Genomic DNA, 19930 nt, shown 5'->3' with positions numbered 1-19930 from the left:
GCTGGAGCGCACTGGTGTGATCTCGGCTCACTGCAACCTCCAGCCTCCCGGGTTCAAGCGATTCTCCTGCCTCGGCCTCCCAAGTAGCTGGGACTACAGGCGCGCGCCACCATGCCCGGCTAATTTTTTGTATTTTTAATAGAGACGAGGTTTCACCATGCTGGCCAGGCTGGTGTCGAACTCCTGACCTCATGATCCGTCCGCCTCGGCCTCCCAAACTGCTGGGATTACAGGCGTGAGCCACCGCACCCGGCCAGGAAGGAAAGCTTTTAACTCGACGGCTCAGGGAGGACACCGGTAAGCAGCACTAGAAGCAGCACAGTAGAAAGTAAGTTTGGCTCGGAAGCTAGGTCAAGCATGGGCGATGGGGAATTCGCCACTTAGTTTGGAGCAAATGGTGGCCTCCTTGCTAAAGCTGAGTGCAGAGGGCCCGGCAGCAATACTACAGCTAGCAGAACCAGCCCAAAGAACGCAGCATTGGAGACTTGAGGCGGGTAGTGCCGGACGCAGAGCACAGGGCGCGGCTCCTACTTGCCTCCGGCTCCCGGAAGCGGGCGGGGCCACCTCGTGTCCCGGGGGCTAAAACCTGCGAGCGAGGATCGCGCGCCGAGGCTTCTCAGCCGCGCGCCGAGCGGTCGATCGCCGTAGCTCCCGCAGCCTGCGCTCCCCAGTCTGTGGCTCCACCAGCCATTGTGTAAGTGCGACTGCCGCCGGGCGCGCGGGCCGCGGAAGGGGGCGGCCGCCTCTCGCTCCCCAGGTTCCCGGATGGTGATGGGTTCGCGGGGAGAGGCGGCAGGGGCAACCCCTCGGACCTCATAGCGGCCCGCGCGCGCCGGTCTCCGGGGGCTCCCGCCCGCGGCGGCGCTGTAGGCGAGCCGTGGCGGGTCCCCAACGCCGGGTGCTGCGCCGCAGCTCAGCTGGCTCCTGGGTCCCGGAGCGCGCTGCTGCCGAGTGCCAGGTTCGGGCGGCTCCGGTGCTGTTGGTTTTGCGCGATGTTTAATTAAAACTGCGAGTCTAACTTCACTTTTTTTTTTTTTTTAAATGCAGAGGCCAATAATCCGTTATGGAGCATGCCTTTACCCCGTTGGAGCCCCTGCTTTCCACTGGTACTGTATTTCTTTCCACGTTTTAGTGTCACTGACGTGCCCCTCCCTAGCGACGGGAACAGGTCGAAAGGACGGTGCTCTAAAGCCAGCGTGACTTCCAGCCTGGGTTCTGTCCCTGATTTCCTAGCTCTGTACCGCTAAGCATATCAGCCTCTCGCCGGTCTCATTTTCCTCATCTGAAAAATGAGCTTACTTATCAGTCCTTGCTGTGAGGACGAAACGACAAGATATAGTGTGTGTAAGTCCGTCTGGAGCCCAGTAAGCGCCTCCCGGCTGTTGCGCCTCCACCAACAGCGCGAACAAATCTGGAACATAGCGGAACATTAGACATTGCAGGCATTAAGGACGGTCATCGTTGCCTGACCGTGATGCATTTTTAATCCATTGAAAGTGCCCCGAGCTTATCTAATACAAGATTGGCAAATGATTATATCAAGTGCTTTAAATCTATATAACACTCAGGATTTTTATTCTAAGATTTGAAATTACTGTGTAACCGAGTGCAGGCTGGGCTGCTCGCTGTTTGCAGAGCCAATCAAGGACGAAGTGCCCGGAAAGGAAAGTGACTACTTTCCAAAGCTAGCAGTGGGGAAGTGGTCCAAGCTTCTGCCTTAAAGAAACCATTTCAGATTTGGACAAAATGCAAGGGCTTAAAAAGGGGAGCTTGGTATTGGGGCTCGGGGGCCCCAGTCTACGTGACTTGCTCATATATTTACCTTGGGTTGTTGCCTCATCTGGTGAATGGGCTGGCGCCTGAGTATAACTGGGTTGCAAATTAACTGCAGCCTTGAAGTAATCTTCAGGTGGAGGAGAATTCAGTAGTCGCCTGAATTGTTTCAAGATTAGTCTCTGGAACTTCAGTCGAATACATAATTAGATAAGGGAAACGTTGGGTAAGGGGGTTCGTGGGGGAAAGAAGGAGAGCAAAGACTATTATTTCATTGTTAAAGGTAAGACAAGGCATGGCACAGGAAAGAGAAAAACTTTTGAAAATAAGACATTCAGGTACTTCACGTGGAAATAGGTGGAATGAATGAGTTTATGAGGCAGGTAGTTAGCATTCATTCTTGTGTAATAATTGACTACTGTGATAATTTGGTAATGTTAAAGTATTTTTAATTAACTATTAGTTTTTATTTTCTCATAACTTTCATAAATTTAAACAGAAAGCATAATTGCTTAAATGTTTACATTTGTTTTCTGTCAACATGAATTCATGGGTCTTGTTTAGGGCATTGAGTTTAACTTGTACGTTTTTCCACATGCTGGGAGTAGTAGGTGACATTGACTCCTTACTCCCAAGTCATGTTTTTGTTTGTGACAGGGTCTTGCTTTGTCGCCCTGGCTGGAGTGCAGTGGTGCCATCATGGCTCACTGCAGCCTCGACCTCCCATGCTCAAGCGATGCTCCCACCTTAACCTCTGGAGTAGCTAGGACTACAGGTGTGCACTACCCCACCTGGCTGATTTTTAAATTTTTTGTAGAGAAGGGGTCTCCCTGTGTTGCCCAGGCTGGTCTCAAACTCCTGGGCTCAAGTGATCCCATTCTCCTGCCTCAGTCTCCCAAAGTGCTGGGATTATGGGTATGAACTACCATGCCCAGTTATGCTAAATGCTTTATATACATGTTTTATGTCTTATTCTACAGGTGAAGGAAAACAGTTACAGAACTAGAATCTTAACCCGTTATTTTAGTAGGTTAAAAGTTTGAGTGTTTATTACTTTAAACAGCTTTTCAAAAGTTAAAAAAAAAAAAGGCCAGGCACGGTGGCTCAGGCCTGTAATCCCAGCACTTTGGGAGGCTGAGGCAGGAGGATCACCTGAGGTCAGGAATTCTGAGACCAGCCTGGCCAACATGGTGAAACCCTGTCTCTACTAAAAATAGTCTCTACTAAAATTAGTTGGGTGTGGCGGCACACGCCTGTAATCCCAGCTACTTGGGAGGCTGAGGTAGGAGAATTGTAGGAGAATTGCTTGAACCTGGGAGGTGGAGGTTGTAGTGAGCTGAGATTGCGCCATTGCACTCCAGCCTGGGAGACAGAGAGAGACTGCATCCTCCATCTCAAAACAAAAACAAAAACAATCCAAAAAAAAAAAAACCCCAAAAGGCATTGGCAAGCACATTTTGCATATTTCCTAGTTCTCGTTTATCCAGTATTACCAGGACAAACAGCATTTTCTAGAGCAAACATTTGATTTGGGTGAAATGTTGACTTTCAGATTTGTTACTGAAACCTAAGAGCATTACTGTCTGAAGATTTCTAATGGTTTCTAGGTTAAAAGACATATATCAGGGATACTGACTGCTGGGTAATAAAGATTGTATTGTGGAACTGTAATATCTGGGTTTAAATCCTAGCTTTGCCACTTAATAGTTATTTGACCTTGTACTTCATTTCTTTATCTGTAAAATAGGAATACATCATAGGGTTATTATGTGTATAAATGAATTAGTACAAATCAAGCACTTAGCTTCAGTAGCTATAAGCTGTTCAGTAAGTTTGAGGGGAAAGCAAAAAGGCAGTTGAATCTCAGGGTGGATGCTAAGATGGAAAAGGAGGGAGCAGATAGCTCTGCCCCTTTGTTTTTAATAGAGGCTTAGTGGAGAAGGCCTTGACTGCTTAAGTCAGGACATTTGTAAGTTCCGCATTGGAGCAAGGCTCGTAGGGAAATGGTGATATATGAAGTACAGATCCAGGGGACAGAATCCAGTGCCTGCCCCCTTGGGTGGTTCTCACAGTTTCCTCCTGTTGTTCCTATGGGTAAAACTATGTAGGATTCTTGTCTTATCTCTAGTTTTGACCTTGAAACAAGGATTTGGGCAAGTTTGTGATTACTCTGGATACATATAGGGTGTTTAACAACAGAACTATTACTATAAGGGCCAGTGTAATGCCGGGTCTTTTGCAGTAATTCAGTAAATTTTTGACGTTAATATTTATTGGAGAGATACCCTTTATCAAACAGATTTAGTGTTTAATACTCACCTGGCAGAGAAGTTTTTTCTGATACCAGCTTCTGTGAATTTGATTTGTTGGTATGATTTATCTGTAATGCTTATTAAGATTTAGTATAGTGGAGAATCCAGCAATAAAGGTAATTCTCTACAGATTAAGAAGTTGCTAAGGAAAGTTTTGTGGACCAAAATACTTACCCTCTGGGATGATCACTAGCCCAGGGAAAGATGGAATTCTTTTTAAAATTCTTTTTTTTTTTTTTTATCGAAGTGCTCATTATTTAAGAAAAAACAACTATCTACCCTAGAATGTGAAAGTTTCCTGTACTCCCTTTTCCAGAAATAACTATTATTTCTCATACTTTAGACAAAATGGGTTCATATTATAAATTGTTTTGTAAATTACTGTTTAGGGGCAATGACTTAAAATACATAAATATTTGTTACTACAAACATCACATGTACTCTTTGTTCATTTTTTTTCCAAACTAAAAAATGTGTCCTAGTTACCAGACATAATCAATCTAAAAATTTATGTGTTCTTTTAAATTTTGTGTGTATGAATAAACAAACAAAAATAGGCCTGTTGAATACCCTTTTCTGCAACTGTTTTCACCTACTACTTTGTTATGTCTATGTGTATAGATATCCCAACTATTTCTTTTTTTAATGGGCAGTATGGACTGAAATTCACTGGTCATTTTTTTTTTTTTTAGAGACAGGGTCTTGCTCTGTTGCCCAGGTTCGGATGCAGTGGTGTGATCATTGCTCACTGTAACCTCTGACTCCTGGGCTCAAGCAGTCCTCCTGTCTTGGCCTCCCAAAGTGTTGGGATTACAGGCATGAGCCGCTGTGCCTGGCCTCACTAGTCTTTTTTTTTTTTTTTTTTTTTTTTTTTTTCCTGAGACAGAGTCTCGCCCTGTACCCTAGGCTGGAGTGCAGTGGCGCAATATCAGCTTACTGCAACCTCCGCCTCCTGGCTTCTCCTGCCTCAGGCTCCCAAGTTGCTGGGATTACAGGCGCCTGCCACTGCACCTGGCTAATTTTTCTAGGTTTAGTAGAGATGGGGTTTCACTGTGTTGGCCAGGCTGGTCTCGAACTTCTGACCTCAGGTGGTCCACCTGCCTCGGTCTCCCAAAGTGCTGGGATTACAGGCGTGAGCCACTGTACCCCGCCTGGCCTCACTAGTCTTAAAAGACATTTATGTTACTTCCAGTTTGTACTATTACAGTCTACAATGCATATTTTTGATCATACTATTTTTCATATTTACTTGAGTATTTTAGTAGTGTAAATTTCTAGAAATGCAGTTGTCAGGCCAAAGGGTATGTCTGTATTTCTGGTTATCAAGGGGATCTGTCAGCTAACTGGTGTATACCCTTTGGTACTAGGTGCTGACGGGGATACAAAATTGAAAGAAGTGGTCCCTTCTATCTAGGAGTTTATGGTCTAATTGAGTGTCAAGAACAAAACGTAAGATTCCAGTGAGATGCTGAATTATGTATTGTAGAACCCACATAGGAACTGTAGACATGGGGATGAGAGGCAGGCTGGAGTCGGCAGATAAATCATGGGGTGAGTCAGACATCAGCTGGGCCTCCAAAAGAGCACTGGATTTAAATGGAGAGAGTGCTCCAAAAGAGCAGTGGACTTAAATGGATTTAAATGGGAGGTTTCCAGAAGAGCATCGCCAGTGATGGGCCATCCTAGAGAAAGAGCTCAGTGTTGCATCTGGACGTGAAAATGGACACGGTGGTGAGAGAGAGAGAGTGTGACTAGGTTGGAGAGTGCTCATGAGGGTTTTGGAAGAATGTGGTTGAACAGTGAGGGTAGAATCAGATTGTGGAGGAAGAGACATTTATTGCAGAGGAAGAGATAGTTTTTGAAAGTTTCTGTGTCTTCTGCCTTTGGAACATTCTATACAAAGCAGCTTTTTATAAACAGTAATCTCCCCATATCCTAGAGTGATATATTCTAAGAACTCCAGTGCAGCGAGTCACCCAACTTTTTTTGGCACCAGGAACTGGTTTTGTATTAGACAGTTTTTCTATGGACCAGCAGAGGGGTGGGTGGTGGTGGTTTCAGGATGACTCAAGCCATTACATTTATTGTCCACTTTATTTCTATTATTATTGCATTGTAATATATAATGTATATAGGTGTTTATTATTACATGTAATATATACAGTGACAGATCATCAGGCATTAGATTCTCATAAGGAGTGCGCGACCTAGATCCTTCGCATGTGCAGTCCACAATAGGCTTTGATGTCATGTGAGAATCTAATGCCCTGCTGATCTGACAGGAGGTGGAGCTCAGCTTCACTCCTTCCTGCCCTACTGTGTGGGTGGGTTCGTAACTGGCTACAGACAGTCTAATCTACAGATGATTTAAGGTATACAGGAGGGTGTGTGCAGGTTATATACAGATAAGGGGGACTACTGTACTTTAAAACTCATTTAGTTGTGTCATTGATGTCATGGTTCTGATTTGCCAACCAACTATAGGTTAAAGTCCTTATCTTGAAGGCAGTTTTCAAGTGTACAATATATTATTTATTAACTATAGTCACTGTGATGGTACAATCACCTCTTTGCACCTAAGGTAAACTCACATACCCACTATTGCCTTAGAGGAACATTTGTTCTTGCTTCAGTATTTTCCCTTAGCTCATGCTAAATTTGCCACCTAGAATGATCTTTGCCAATCCTTAGAATTATTATTCTTAAATTTTAGCCATTCTGGTGGGTGTATAGAGATGTCTCTTATGATTTTTGTCGTTTTCCTTATGACAGATTTCTCATAATGTGTTTATTGACTTTTGCATGTCTTCTGAAGTGTTTATGGCTCTTACTCATTTTTTCAATTAGGTTATCTCTCCTTTTTTATAAAAACATATTTTAGGAGGTTTTTTTAACATAGTCTTGTTGCACTTCTTTACATTTTGATTTTCTCATTATTAAAATAGGGAGAGTGACACTTTCTAAGGAGAGTTGTGAAAATTAAACAATATGTGTAAAGCATGTAATGGTGACATATAAGAATTCAAGCATTTTAAGTATTTTTTGTCTTTTTAAACTTTTCATCTGAAGGGTTTTTATTTTTAAATTAATACAGAATATTTAACCGGTAAGGGTGCACTATTCTGTTTGAGGCCTTGTAAACTAGGTGCCTTTTCAGCATATTCTTAGACATCTAAACTTTTTGCTTTGTTCTTCAGTGCCTGTGATCATTTCAGTTTTTATCATGAAGATTTATGTTCAGAAATTAATATGCTTTAAACTTTTTTTAAAAAGTAAAGTTGATTTACTTTAAATACTTTATAGCCAAAATAAAGGTAAATAGTCAAATCTCAGAACAGTTATTTGCCATGTACTTATTTCACAAACTCTTAAGACACAGCAGTTACAGAGGTTTTAATTTCTAGTTTACTAAGAATACTGATCTTTTTATTTTTATTTTTTCAACTTTTTTTTGAGGCATGATTGACAAAAGTGCTATATTTAGCCAGGTGTGGTGGCTCTCACCTGTATTCCCAGCACTGTGGGAGGCCTACCCATCTGACTTCACTGTGCTGTGTTTATCTCTTTAAAGATCCTGTCTGCAAATACAGACATATTCTGAGGCTCTGGGGGTTAGGACTTCAACTTACGAATTTGGTGGGAGTGGGGGGGAGGGTGGGCACAATTTAGCTCATAACAAATAGGGTATGTCAATTAGCTTTTCAGCTGTAAACTAAAAGAAAAATTGACTGGGTCCATATTTCAGTATTACCATGATTTCCAAAAAAGAGGTTTTAACATGTAATTCTAATAGCATATAGCTAGTATATGAATCAGAGAGTCAATTTTGGTCTTATTTAGTTGCTGTTTTCTACTTATATACAAAGGTTTCTCTGTTCATTCCTGTTTATCCATTATGGGCCACACATCTAATAGATGTTGTAGGAAAATAAAAAGGGGTTGACAAATCTTACTGTGAAAGATTTCAGTACATAACAGGCTGTTTAGTACAACACAATGGAAATGTAATTTCGTATGTCATATAATTCAAAATTTTCTAATAGTCTCATTAAAAAGGTTATAAATTTTAAGTTTGTCTTATTTAATCTAAAATTATATTATTTTGACGTGGTCAATAGAAATCATTACTAATGCTATAGTTTATGTTTTTTTGCACAAAATCTTCAAGTGCAAGTGTGTAGTTTACATGTCTGGCACATCTCAATTCAGATGATAAAGTTTCATTAGATATACTTGATCTATATTTAATTTGTGGTAATTTTTCAAATGTTTTGTTTTTATTCATATTAGCAAGGAGTAACTCGTAGCCTTGTAACTTTGGAATGAACTTCATAGGCAAGGAAAAGAATATTTCTTTTCCAAAGAAAGCCTTGGAAATAGATACTAGAGATAGAACTATACTAAAACCTAGGTTTTCTGATTATCTATTTCCCCTAAAATTATAATGACTTTTGTTCTTGTTGTTTAAAGCAGTATTCTTGCTTTAAAACCTAGAAAACTTTCAGGGTTATTGTTGTTGATGTTGCTGTTGATTGGTTTTTTAAGACACTTTCATCTGGTATGGTAAAGAAATCTCTGGCTAAAGCTGCTGTGTAAGGATTAGCCTTATCTGCTGCTTAAGGATTGTGATATTTTTGTTATCAAGGGCTATCTAAGATAGTGGAAGATACGAATTTGTGAATTCCAGAGTTTCAAGGATCTTATGGTACTCTCCTACCCAATCAGAAATCCTCCTACGTAGCCCTCAAATCTCTGGGATGTTTCCGGGACACTCACTGTGGTAACTGTTCATGCTTTTCTTGGCGTATAACTTATAATTGTTGGAATCCTTCTTTTTTATTTCTTTCAACCTATTTCTAATTTACTAAGACTTGCTGTTAACTACCCTTTACTGATTTTTTACTTATTACTTACTTATTGTATTTGGTGTAGTTTGACTTTTCTTCGTATTTTGTTTTATTTTCATATTTGCCTTAATATTTGCTGTACCTTTTTTTTTTTTTTTTTTGAGATGATGTCTTGCTCTGTCGCCCAGGCTGGAGTGCAGTGGCGTGATCTCAGCTCACTGCAACCTCCACCTCCCAGGTTCATGCCATTCTCCTGCCTCAGCCTCGTGAGTAGCTGGGACCACAGGCACCCGCCACCATGCCCGGCTAATTTTTTGTATTTTTAGTAGAGATGGGGTTTCACCATGTCAGCCAGGATGGTCTCGATCTCCTGACCTCGTGATCCGCCCGCCTCGGTCTCCCAAAGTGTTGGGATTACAGGCCGAGCCACCGTTCCCAGCCTTTGCTGTACTTTTAATTAGATTAGTTATACTTGATGACAACATTTTGATTTATTCTCATTGTCAATGAGCAAATTGTTTCTCTTGCCTTAAATAAGATCTCATTAACTTTATAAGCTATCTTTTCCACATCATCTAGACAATCAATTTCCTTTGATTCAGTGGTATTTAGTCTTATGGCACTTGCCCCCCCCATCTTTCCATATTAGCATTTTAATAGTTCCATGCTTTTAGAAACTAAAACTTCTAAAGTGAGTTTAAAAATAATTTTAAATCTTTAAAAAATATCTAAATTTTTATTTTGTAGCATTATTAGAAAAAATGGTTTTTTTTTTAGATAAAAAAATTGAAAATATCAAGTGAGCCTGCGGGGTAGTTTTAATATTCACAATGATAAAATATTACAGCATAATTACACCAAAAAAATCTGTGGGTATTGACACATTAACACCAGATGTCTTTGAGGTTTTCTAGGAAAATGAGGTGTATTTGTGCATTAACTTCCCATCAAATAAATTTTATTTTTTTTGTTGCTGTTGGTAAAATGCATCCGAAAGTTATTCTTTGTAGGTGGCAAACAAATGCTGAAACAAATGGATGTCATTCTGAGTATTTCTGTGTCTTTGTCACACCATTGTCTTTGAAGGTATCCATTTTTCACAGTGGAGTAGTTTCTTTTGTTTTTATGACTTCCAGTGAATTTAAGCTTTTGATTTACTCATAGGTCATGTGTAAGGTTTTGGCTTGCCAGCCCAATTGCTGCCAAAAAACCTTTTTTTCTTTTTTCAAAATAGGAAAACTGTTCTAGAAAAAGTTTCTTCCTAATCCAAATACACATGCTCTGAGTGAATCCTTTGGATGGGTAGGAGACCTTTGAAACCTTTACTGTTCCTGGTGTGTATCTTCCTTAGTAATCCTCTGCGATAGCCATCTGGTTTTTATGCTGGAACATGTTCAGATAGCTCAGTCTTTTTGAGAAAACATGTACCACTATTGGACAGACAGCTGATGACTAAAATATGTATTTAAAAAAAGCTGAAGTTTACCTCTAGCTCTCTATTTTCCACCTTAAATAGCATAGAAGATCTTTACTTGTTTTCTACCTAATTGCCCTTCAAAAATACTGAAAAATCTTAACCAGATCATAGCCATTTGTTGAACAATTATTTGAGTGCCTGCCTGCTGTGTACTGGGAACCATTCTAGGCATGGGAAGACATATCAGCAATTTTCTTTTCATGTAATGCTTTCCAGCCTATCCCAATATAGATATCAGTTGTCTACTTCTGGAAAATCAGATGTCCTTGTCAAGAATGCTTACTGGGACCTCTTTTCGTTATTTTATTTTATTTTATTTTATTTTGGAGATGGAGTCTCGCTCTGTTGCTCAGGCTGGAGTGCAGTGACACAATCTTGGCTCACTGCAACCTCTGTCTCCCAGGTTCTATTGATCCTCCTGCCTCATCCTCCTGAGTAGCTGGGGCTACAGGCATGTGCCACCATACCTAGCTAATTTTTGTATTTTTAGTAGAGATGGGGTTTCGCCATGTTGGCCAGGGTTCTCTCAAACTCCTGACCTCAGGTGATCTGCCCGCCTTGGCCTCCCAAAATGCTGGGATTACAGGTGTTACCACCATGCTTGGCCTGTTTTTGTTATTTTAAATTGCAGCTTCTGCAGGATATTGAGAATCCTGAACAGGAAGGTCTTGATAAATCATCAGGGGAAACAATCAGTGCTTTGGGATTAAAGAAGAAATGAAAAGAGGAAGCGGGAGCAGGAAAATGGAAGGTCGCACAGTTGCATGCCTTGTTTAAGTTTATAAATTTCTTTGTATGTTGCTCTAAAACCTTGTTACTTAAATTGAAATTCTCAGGCCAGTAGCATTGGCATGCCTCAGTGCCTGTAAGAAAAGCAGAATCTCAGGCCCCACTTCAGACTGACTGAATAAAAATCTGCATTTTAACAAGACCCTCGGTCAGCCTTAATGCTCCTTAAAATGTGAAAGGCACTACCTAAGAGGAATAGCAACTTCCTTTTAAAATAATTAAAAACACCCTCCATCACATTTAATGATAACATTTATCATTGTCTAGAACTTCTTTTCAACGATTAATATCCAGTGGTTTTCTTTTGAGCTTTATTGTTGTCTGTGAAAATGTATAGTCTGATAAGGCGTTCAGGACACATACCCAGTGGCAGAGGATGGCTCACCTGAGTGCGATGAGGTGATACCTTTTTCCACACCAGCAACATCTGAGGTGCATATCCACTTTTTTGGCCCTTGGTCTGCCTTTCAAAATGTCTGCATGTAATGCTGATATTTTATCAATGTAGTTGGTTAAGATATAACTTCAGGCTTTTGTCATATATAATTTTGTTTTGGTGTTTTATTGAGTTTGGGGGAAGTAAATATAAAATTTTCCTTTGGAATTATTGGCCAAAAATTACTATATTATGAGATATATACACTCTATAGAGTTTGGGTGTTAAAATCACGCAAACAATTTTCTTTTGGAAAATCGTTAACCAGAGAGATGTTTGTAAGTTATGCTTCTTCAGGCATTTCGATTCCTGAGTATCCCTTTACAAATGAGACGTCTGTGACTGAATACATTCTTCTAGGTATGGCTTAAAGCCAAAGAAAGTAGTCACATGATCACACTCTTTTCTCTGGATGATATCATCCTATTAAATAAGCCCATGCTTTTGATTTTGGGGAATGATAGTTGAAGAGCTCTGAAGTTTGAGGTCAGTAAAGCCTTTTCTGACCTCACTTTGTTTTTTTTTTTTTGGTGAATCTGGCATCTGAATTGGTTACTATAAATCAGAATATATCAAAGCCATTTGAAAATGGAATTAAAATGGCCTCTTTGTGAAAAATACTTGTTAATACTTGTAATTATGGTTTCATTTCTATAGAGGAAACATACATTTTCAGGCTGTTTAACATTTTATTTATTGAGCCAACTTTGTCTGTTATGCATGTAGCATCATACTAAATCCATACAATTGAAATACATGGTCCAAGGTTCCACAGAGATTATAGCCTAGTAGGGCAAATGGATAAGCAAGCGAGACATTAGAGTACAGTGTGATAAGAGACATGTAAGGGCAACCTTGGATCACACAGGAAGGATTTAGGGGTTTATTGAAGGCATCTGGAAAGAAGAAATATTTAAGGTGGTAAATTAACTTGTTTTAAATTTTTTATTTTTGTGATTAACACTGTGAGATGTTTATGTACCTTAGTCCACTTCTGATTGTAAGCAGAGTGTATATTTCTGGGAGTAGAATTAAATAATCAAAGTTATGAGCCTCCAGGGTTTCCAGTACATGTTCCTAGGTGGCTTTCCAGAAAGGCTGTAGCAGGTTATGTGGCAGTATCAGCATATTAGTGTGTTCCTTTCAATATGTCCTTGCTGGCAGTGGATGCTCTGCAATTCTGGATGGAAATATTCATGGATTATAGCTGCTCCTGCTTTTTCACTCCCACATCATGATTTTTGTGGTACTCTTGGTAGTACCGCCCATAATCTAAGGTGGGAAAGGTTGTCCAAGGCTTGAAAATGATCAGAAGAGATTACTAGGAATCTTTTCAGTGGAACGCTGGGCTTGTTGAGTGGATCCTGAAGTGACTAGATACAGGGTGTATACCTTTCACTTTTTTTTGATTAGGCAGTTTTGCAATGCTGTAGGGAAAGAAGTTAATAGTCATTAATAGTCATGCAAACGATTCTTTTTTTTTTTTTGGAGTCTCACTCTGTCATCCAGGCTGGAGTACGGTGGCACAATCTTGGCTCACTGCAACCTCTGCCACCCGGGATGTAAGCAATTCTCCTGCCTCAGCCTCCTGAGTAGCTGGGATTACAGGTGCCTGCCACTGCGCCCAGCTAATTTTTGTATTTTTGGTAGAGACAGGATTTCACCATCTTGGCCAGCCTGGTTTTGAACTCCTGACCTCATGATCCACCCACCTCAGCCTCCCAAAGTGCTGGGATTACAGGCGTGAGCCACCGTGCCCGGCCACGATTCTTATCTATAATGATGCAAATGAATTTTGTCCAGTGGGACAGAATTGATATTTCCACCCTGAAGAAATATCCCCAGATACTATGTTTCTTTGCTCTGTAGTAGACATTACTAAACTTTCAGTTTTAGTCTTCAGTGTCTCAGTAATTTTTTCATGGGGCCGCTAGCACCAAATACCTAATAGTAACTTATATTAAGTAACTGGGTCCAAAAAACCTGTTAGTAGTTTGTACAGTGTCCCTGTTAGTTCAGTGAGGCACCCTGAATGCTTTGCCACTCAGCTTGGGAACCCTTCTTATAATAGATTCACCATTGATTTCAGTAATACTCCGCCTACACACACACACACACACACAAGTTTGTACTAATAACCTCATTAATTGATGAGCTGAATAATATCTTCGGCATGTGTTCCTTTTATATTTGCATGAAGGTCGTGCTTCTAAACCTTTTGGAAATTACACTTTAAGCACCAGTTAAATTCTCCTTAATTTGTTGTTAATTTAAAAGGTGAGTAAATAGGTCATCTTAACTTTTCTTTAAAGTTGGTTTCCTTATCTGTAAATGACCTGTCATAGACTCTGAGAATTAAAAGTGAAACTGCATCTGTAAAAGCATAGCATGAAGCCTTTGAGGACAATGTGCAAAGTGGGCAGGTCACACATACCTTGGAGCTTGTGGGATTCCTCAGGTGGTCATCCCATAGAAAGGACTTAGGCTAGGCTTGCCTGTGCTGCAGGGTGCCCTGTAATCACTCCAGGAGAGGAATCTCAACTGCTGCCCTCCCACCCCCACAAAAGTTCCACGTATTTGCTGGAACCTCCAGGTGACTGTAACACTGTGTGTCTGGGAACTTCCAGGTTATTAGAGTGGGGAGCTTGTGTTGCTAAGCAGGTAATTTCAGCCTATTCTTGCATTGTTAACTCTGACCTGCTGAACCAGCTCCTTGAAAAAGATCCAGAAATTGGGGAAGGGGAGGAGGTGAAATGAACTCCAGGACCATCTGTACTTGTATTTATAGTCCGTCACTTGTTTTCTAAAAAAATGAAATGTATCCAGTAGTCATAACTTTACATTTAGACAGCAGTTACATAGTTTTGTCATTTTAATTTCCATATGCTTGATCTTCATGTGCTAAGTATTACCTTCTAACTACAGAAATGACTTTATTTCCCCAAACCAGTGAGTGTTGGAGTCAACTCTGAAAATATTTTCCTCTCCTTCAAATTTTAAACTTCTAAAATTATAACTAAAATTTGGAAATAAAATAGAATATATTTAGGCTTCATGAGATATCCAAGGAATGGAAAGTAAAAGAAGCTGGCCTAAACTGAAGTACAAGGCTAGGAATGTTTACATAGGAACATCAGGCATAGATTAGGACTGAGAAAAATAAGATGGTAATGGGAATTTACAAGTAGGTGTCCAATACCCGAAGCGCTAAAGTAGCTTACAAAACCAGAGTAGTTAGGGTGTGGGAAGCCTGGTGGAATATTTATACTGTTTTGTTCAAAACTGTAAAATAGTTTCCTTGTTTATTTTTTGCTGTCTGTCTTGATCTAGATTGCTATTATCATAGGAACAATTGGTTTCTGAACTTTCTCTCTTGCCTATTATCAATTCAACTGATTTAGTGTTATCTGTTTCAGTGGATCTGTTAGAATCTGCCTGCGACAATTCTTGTTGATTTAAAAAAAAAATGCAAGTGAAGGGAACCCATGTGCAGACCAGCTCGTACTAATGACATTCATAGAAACTAGTGATTCCGTTGAAGTGTGCATTGGACTGTGACACTAGATAACTATGAAAGGATTAGGCATATGGTGGTATTGTATACTTGAAGCCTATCATAAATGTAACCTTTCTATTACTGTTAGGAGATGAGTTATTGTTTCCACTTGCCAGGTAAGAACAATACTTGAGATGAGATCCGACGTTATGCTTTTGCCGTTGCACTGCTTTTTGAAGTGTAAATGGCTTATGTTTAGTCAATCTTCTTGTTGTGAAATTGCATCATTTTTATGCCATCCAAGAGTCAGAGCTGCTGATGCAGCTATTAACAGACACAGAAGCACTACTCAGTTGAGACAATGTGTTAGCAGTGGGTGAGTTCTGTGAGGAATTTTCTGCTCACTTGTACCACACAATTTGAGTCATGTTTGCACTGCATAAACTGTATCATTCATTTTTATATATTTCTATATGTTTGCATAATACAGATGATTACCAGTATTTCCTGAGAGCTTACTGTATGCCAGGAGCTATTCCAAGTTTTCTATGTATTACCTTGTTTATTCTCACAAACATTCTTAAGGGGAATATACTGTTACCCCCATTTTAGACATGAGAATGCTGAGATAGGTACAGAGAGGTTGACTATCTTGCCCAAGGTCACAGGTCGGGGAAGCAGCAGAGTTGAGGTTTAGGCCCAAGTAGTCTGGCTGCGGAGCCTGTTGGCTAACCACTACCACAATGCTGATTTTGTATGTGTATATGTGGTATGGCTGATGGAGTTTTATTTCTCTTTGAAGACTTTTTTCCCCAATCTCTACGTCCCTTGTCTCTGAGATCACTTTAAATTTATTCTCAACCTGGTGAGTGAGTCTATCACTATCCTTAGTGGGAAACAGTACATCAGTTAAGGAATGCATTTGGGTGTAAGTAAAAGGGAAACTCATCTCACAGTAGCTTCAACAATTAGGAATTGATTTTTCTTAAACAATGAATCTGGAGGTAGGTGGTGGAGGGCTGGCGTAGCTGCTGTACACTGTTGATAGGGATGCAGGCCTGTTCTTTGCTCTTCTGTCTTTCTGTGTTGGCCATTAGCCTCATGCTTGTGATCTCCTTAGAGGCAAGGTAGTTGTTAGAACTTCAGGCATCAAGGATGCATTGTAAGCAGAAAAAAAGTATGGAGGGATTTTAAAAAGGGTCATGCCAACCTGGTTCATCCCCCTATATCAGAAAACTAAAAGCCTTCTCCGAAGATCCACAATCCACATTAATTCACTTTTGTTTTATTTCATATTGGCCAGAACTAGGTTATGTGGCCATTCCTAAAAAGCAATCACGTGGAATTCTGTTCTTATGACTGATTTGGCCGGGAACAGTTCATCTTCTGGGACTGGGATATGGGCATACTAGCAACTAAAACTGAAGTGGTACTGACAGAGAAGTTGGATGGATGGATATGGTGGAGACAGTGGACAGAATTGGCCACAGGATGACTTCCAAGAACTCTAGCCAAATACGCAAGGTTTGGAATCATTGTAATCTTGCTTGTAGTTGGGATCTGAGTGTTCGAGGTGAAAGTTCCCAGGATACATTTGCTGTCTTTGATCTCAGATTAAGTGGTTCAATTCCTGCTTTTTCTTGGAAGCCTTTTTGTAATACTCTCAGGAATGTGGTTTCTCTGGATTTGGGAGTTTACCTTGATCTTTGTTTTCTGCCCATTCCAGAGCTTCTCACATATAACATTCTTGCTCCTGAATTCCGGCTAGTGATGAGGCCTTGTTACTTGTTGGCAGGTTTCTCTGATACTGTCCTTTGTCCCACAGTATAATCTGCTTTGATTTTTTTTGATTCTCTTACCTGAGATGCTTGTTTTGTATTGAACCATTCCTAATGTTGCAGTTTTGTTCACTGTGTTCATATCATTGGTCAGGCACTATTTTAAGATAACTGGGTGGTCTGATTATATGCTAAAGCATATAAAAATGACAGTAGCATGCCACCAAATTATTTGCCTTTATCTGAAATTCAAATTTTAATGGGCAGTCAGGCATTTACATTAAATATTACTTGGTAATCTTCTATGGGTTAACTTACCAAAGCTGTGACATATGTCATAAATACCTAAGACATACCTACCTTGCATGTCCCATGATTTTTTTCCCCATCCTTGCATTGGTGTCAAAACCCTAACCAATAAGGCCCACAGCTTTTGTCTAGACTTCCTTCACTCCCTGGCTTGCTACTGAGCCTCAGCAGCATCTGCTCATGAGTACGTTATTCTGGCTTCAAATTTCCTCTTGGCAACCCCTGCCCCCAACTACACACAAACTTGGGGATTTCCCTCTCTTGTGAGGGCAGCTATGTTTTTAGAGAGCAGTATTTATTTATTCTATTCCATCCAGCATTTAGAGGGGTTCATGCTAAAAGAGTTACGTATATGGGCCGGGCATGGTGGCTCATGCCTATAATTCCAGCACTTTGGGAGGCTAAGTGGGGTGGATCATCTGAAGTCAGGAGTTTGAGACCAGCCTGGCCAACATGGTGAAACCCCATCTCTACTGAAAATACAAAAATTAGCTGGGTGTGGTGGTGGGTGCCTGTAATCCCAGCTACTCAGGAGGCTGAGGCAGGAGAATCACTTGAACCTGGGGGGTGGAGGTTGCAGTGAGCCAAGATCGCACCACTGCACTCCAGCCTGGGTGACAGAGCGAGACTCCATCTCAAAAAAAAAAGAAAAAAAAAAAGTTCTGTATCAGCTTAGTCTGCTGTGTTTCCAAAACTGTCTTTCTTATAAAGCAAAGAATCTCATATACACTGAAACCTTTAATAGACAGCTGACTGTTGTATGAACTGTGTATATCACCCAATATGATTTATTTTTTCCTCATGAGTCTGCAGTCTGGGCTGGATCAGCTGGGTCTTTCTTCTGCTCCAATTGCCACCTTTTGAGGTTGGAACGTTTAAGATGGCTTCTTTACTCACATGTTAGGTGCCTTTTCTGGTAGTCCTGGAGAAGGCCTGGCTGGGCCTGTCTTTCCACCTGATTTCTCCAGTGTGGTTCCTGGGCCTCTTTACTAAGGGCTTCAAGAAGGTGCCTACCAGGAAAGTAATCCCTGATGTAGAAAGAAGCTTGCCTTATGCATGCTAATGTTACACTGCCAAAGCCATCACATGACCCAGTGGGAGCTAGAGGTACAAGCACTTGGATATTAGGGGTGTGATTTGGGTACCATCAATATAACAGAGTGGTTTACCACTTTATACACATTGTGTATGATTTCATGCAGTCAGTTTTGTGGAAGGAGTGCATTTTATTCCATTTTGTTTTATCTACAGTGAATTTTGTTATTAAAACTATCTTCCTTCTTTTAAAGTTGTAACCATAATATTATACTTCATATTTTGAGATAATGTTAGATTTACCAAAAAGTTGCAAAAATGGTAGAATTCCCTTATGCCTTTCACGTAGCTTCTACTAATGTTAACATACTGCATAACCACAAATTAAAACTTAACATTGGTATAATGCTGTTTAGTAAACTACACGCTTTATTCAGTGTCCACCAGTTTTTTCACTAATACCCATTTTCTGGTGTAGGATCGAATCCAGGATCCCATATTGCATTTACTTGCCACGTCTCCTTAATCTTTCCAGGTCTTTCATGGCTTGGATACTTTTGAAGAGTAGTGGCCAGTTATTTTGTAGAATGTCCCTAAATGTGAGGTTGTCTGATGTTTCCTCATGATTAGGTTTAAGTAATGCATTTTTGGCAAGAGGCCCACAGAAACGATGTACCCTTTTCAGTGCATGATGTCAAGGGTGTGTTATGTTGATGTGTCTTACTGGTGCAGGTAACCTTGTTCATGCTTGAATAAGATGTTCTTACCCAGCTTTTTCTACTGTAAAGCTACTTTCCTTTTGCAGTTAAGTATCTTCAGGTAGATACTTTGGAATTATGCACATATCCTGTTTCTTCTCAAACTTTTGCTCACTATTTTTATATCCCATTGTTTGATGGGTTTTTATCTGCAACAATTATTACTATGCTGTTCTGATGGTGATTTTCTATTTCCCTCTTTCCTTTTACATTTATTTTTATTTTATTTTATTTTCTAGACGAAGTCTTGCTCTGTTGTCCAGGCTGGAGTGCAGTGGCCTGGTCTTGGCTCACTGCAACCTCCGCCTCCCAGGTTCAAGCAATTCTCCTGTCTCAGCCTCCTGAGTAGCTGGGATTACAGGTGTGCCCCACCATGCCCAGCTAACTTTTGTATTTTTAGTAGAGATGGGGTTTCACCATGTTGGCCAGGCTGGTCTCGAACTCCTGACCTTGTGATCCACCTGCCTTGGCCTCCCAACATGCTGGGATTACAGGCGTTAGCCGCCGCGCCTGGCTCCCTTTTACATGTATTAATTAGGGTTTTTTTGTAAGGAAAAGCTGCTCCATTTATTTTAAATTTATTATAATTTATATCAATATGAATACATAGGTATTTTATGTATTATAATTCAGTGCTATTTATTTTGTTGCTCAGTGTTCTAGCTTTGGCCCTTGGAAGTTCAGTTTGGTTCCTGGGCCCTTTTTATATATTCCCATTCTTTCTGAGCAGTCTTAATACCTGGCACCACATGATGCTCTAGGCTCATCTTGTTTGTTCCCTGCCCTAGCCCCAGAATCAACCACTTCAAGGTGCCTTGGCCCCTTATTGGAGAATGGTATCTAGAAGCCAAGGTCTCGGGGCTACCTGTGCTTATTGCTACTGTGGTGTCAATTGCTTCAAGGTCCTTTCAGTAACTAGA

At 40.4% G+C, this 19930-nt stretch overlaps 1 protein-coding gene across 6 annotated transcripts in view; it reads left to right on the top strand.

The window, feature by feature from the left end:
• The first annotated feature begins 608 nt into the window (after window positions 1-608).
• TPK1 (thiamin pyrophosphokinase 1) overlaps window positions 609-19930 on the top strand; it is a 380984-nt gene continuing 361662 nt past the window's right edge. For 2 of the 6 annotated variants that reach the window (XM_054495234.2, XM_054495233.2), the window contains exons 1-2: window positions 624-694; window positions 1048-1106. In XM_054495234.2, coding sequence (XP_054351209.1) covers window positions 1064-1106 — 43 coding nt within the window. In that variant the 5' untranslated portion in view covers window positions 624-694; window positions 1048-1063. Of the gene's footprint in view, window positions 959-1047; window positions 1107-19930 lie in introns of all 6 variants that reach the window. The other 4 variants (XM_063667933.1, XM_063667932.1, XM_054495232.2 and 1 more) reach the window with 3 other exon arrangements.

The sequence above is a fragment of the Pongo pygmaeus genome, chromosome 6 (assembly GCF_028885625.2).
Source record: "Pongo pygmaeus isolate AG05252 chromosome 6, NHGRI_mPonPyg2-v2.0_pri, whole genome shotgun sequence".
NCBI classification, from domain to species: Eukaryota; Metazoa; Chordata; class Mammalia; order Primates; family Hominidae; genus Pongo; species Pongo pygmaeus.
The sequence above is the reverse complement of the archived record's forward strand: the minus strand, read 5'-3'. Positions and strand labels throughout refer to the sequence as shown.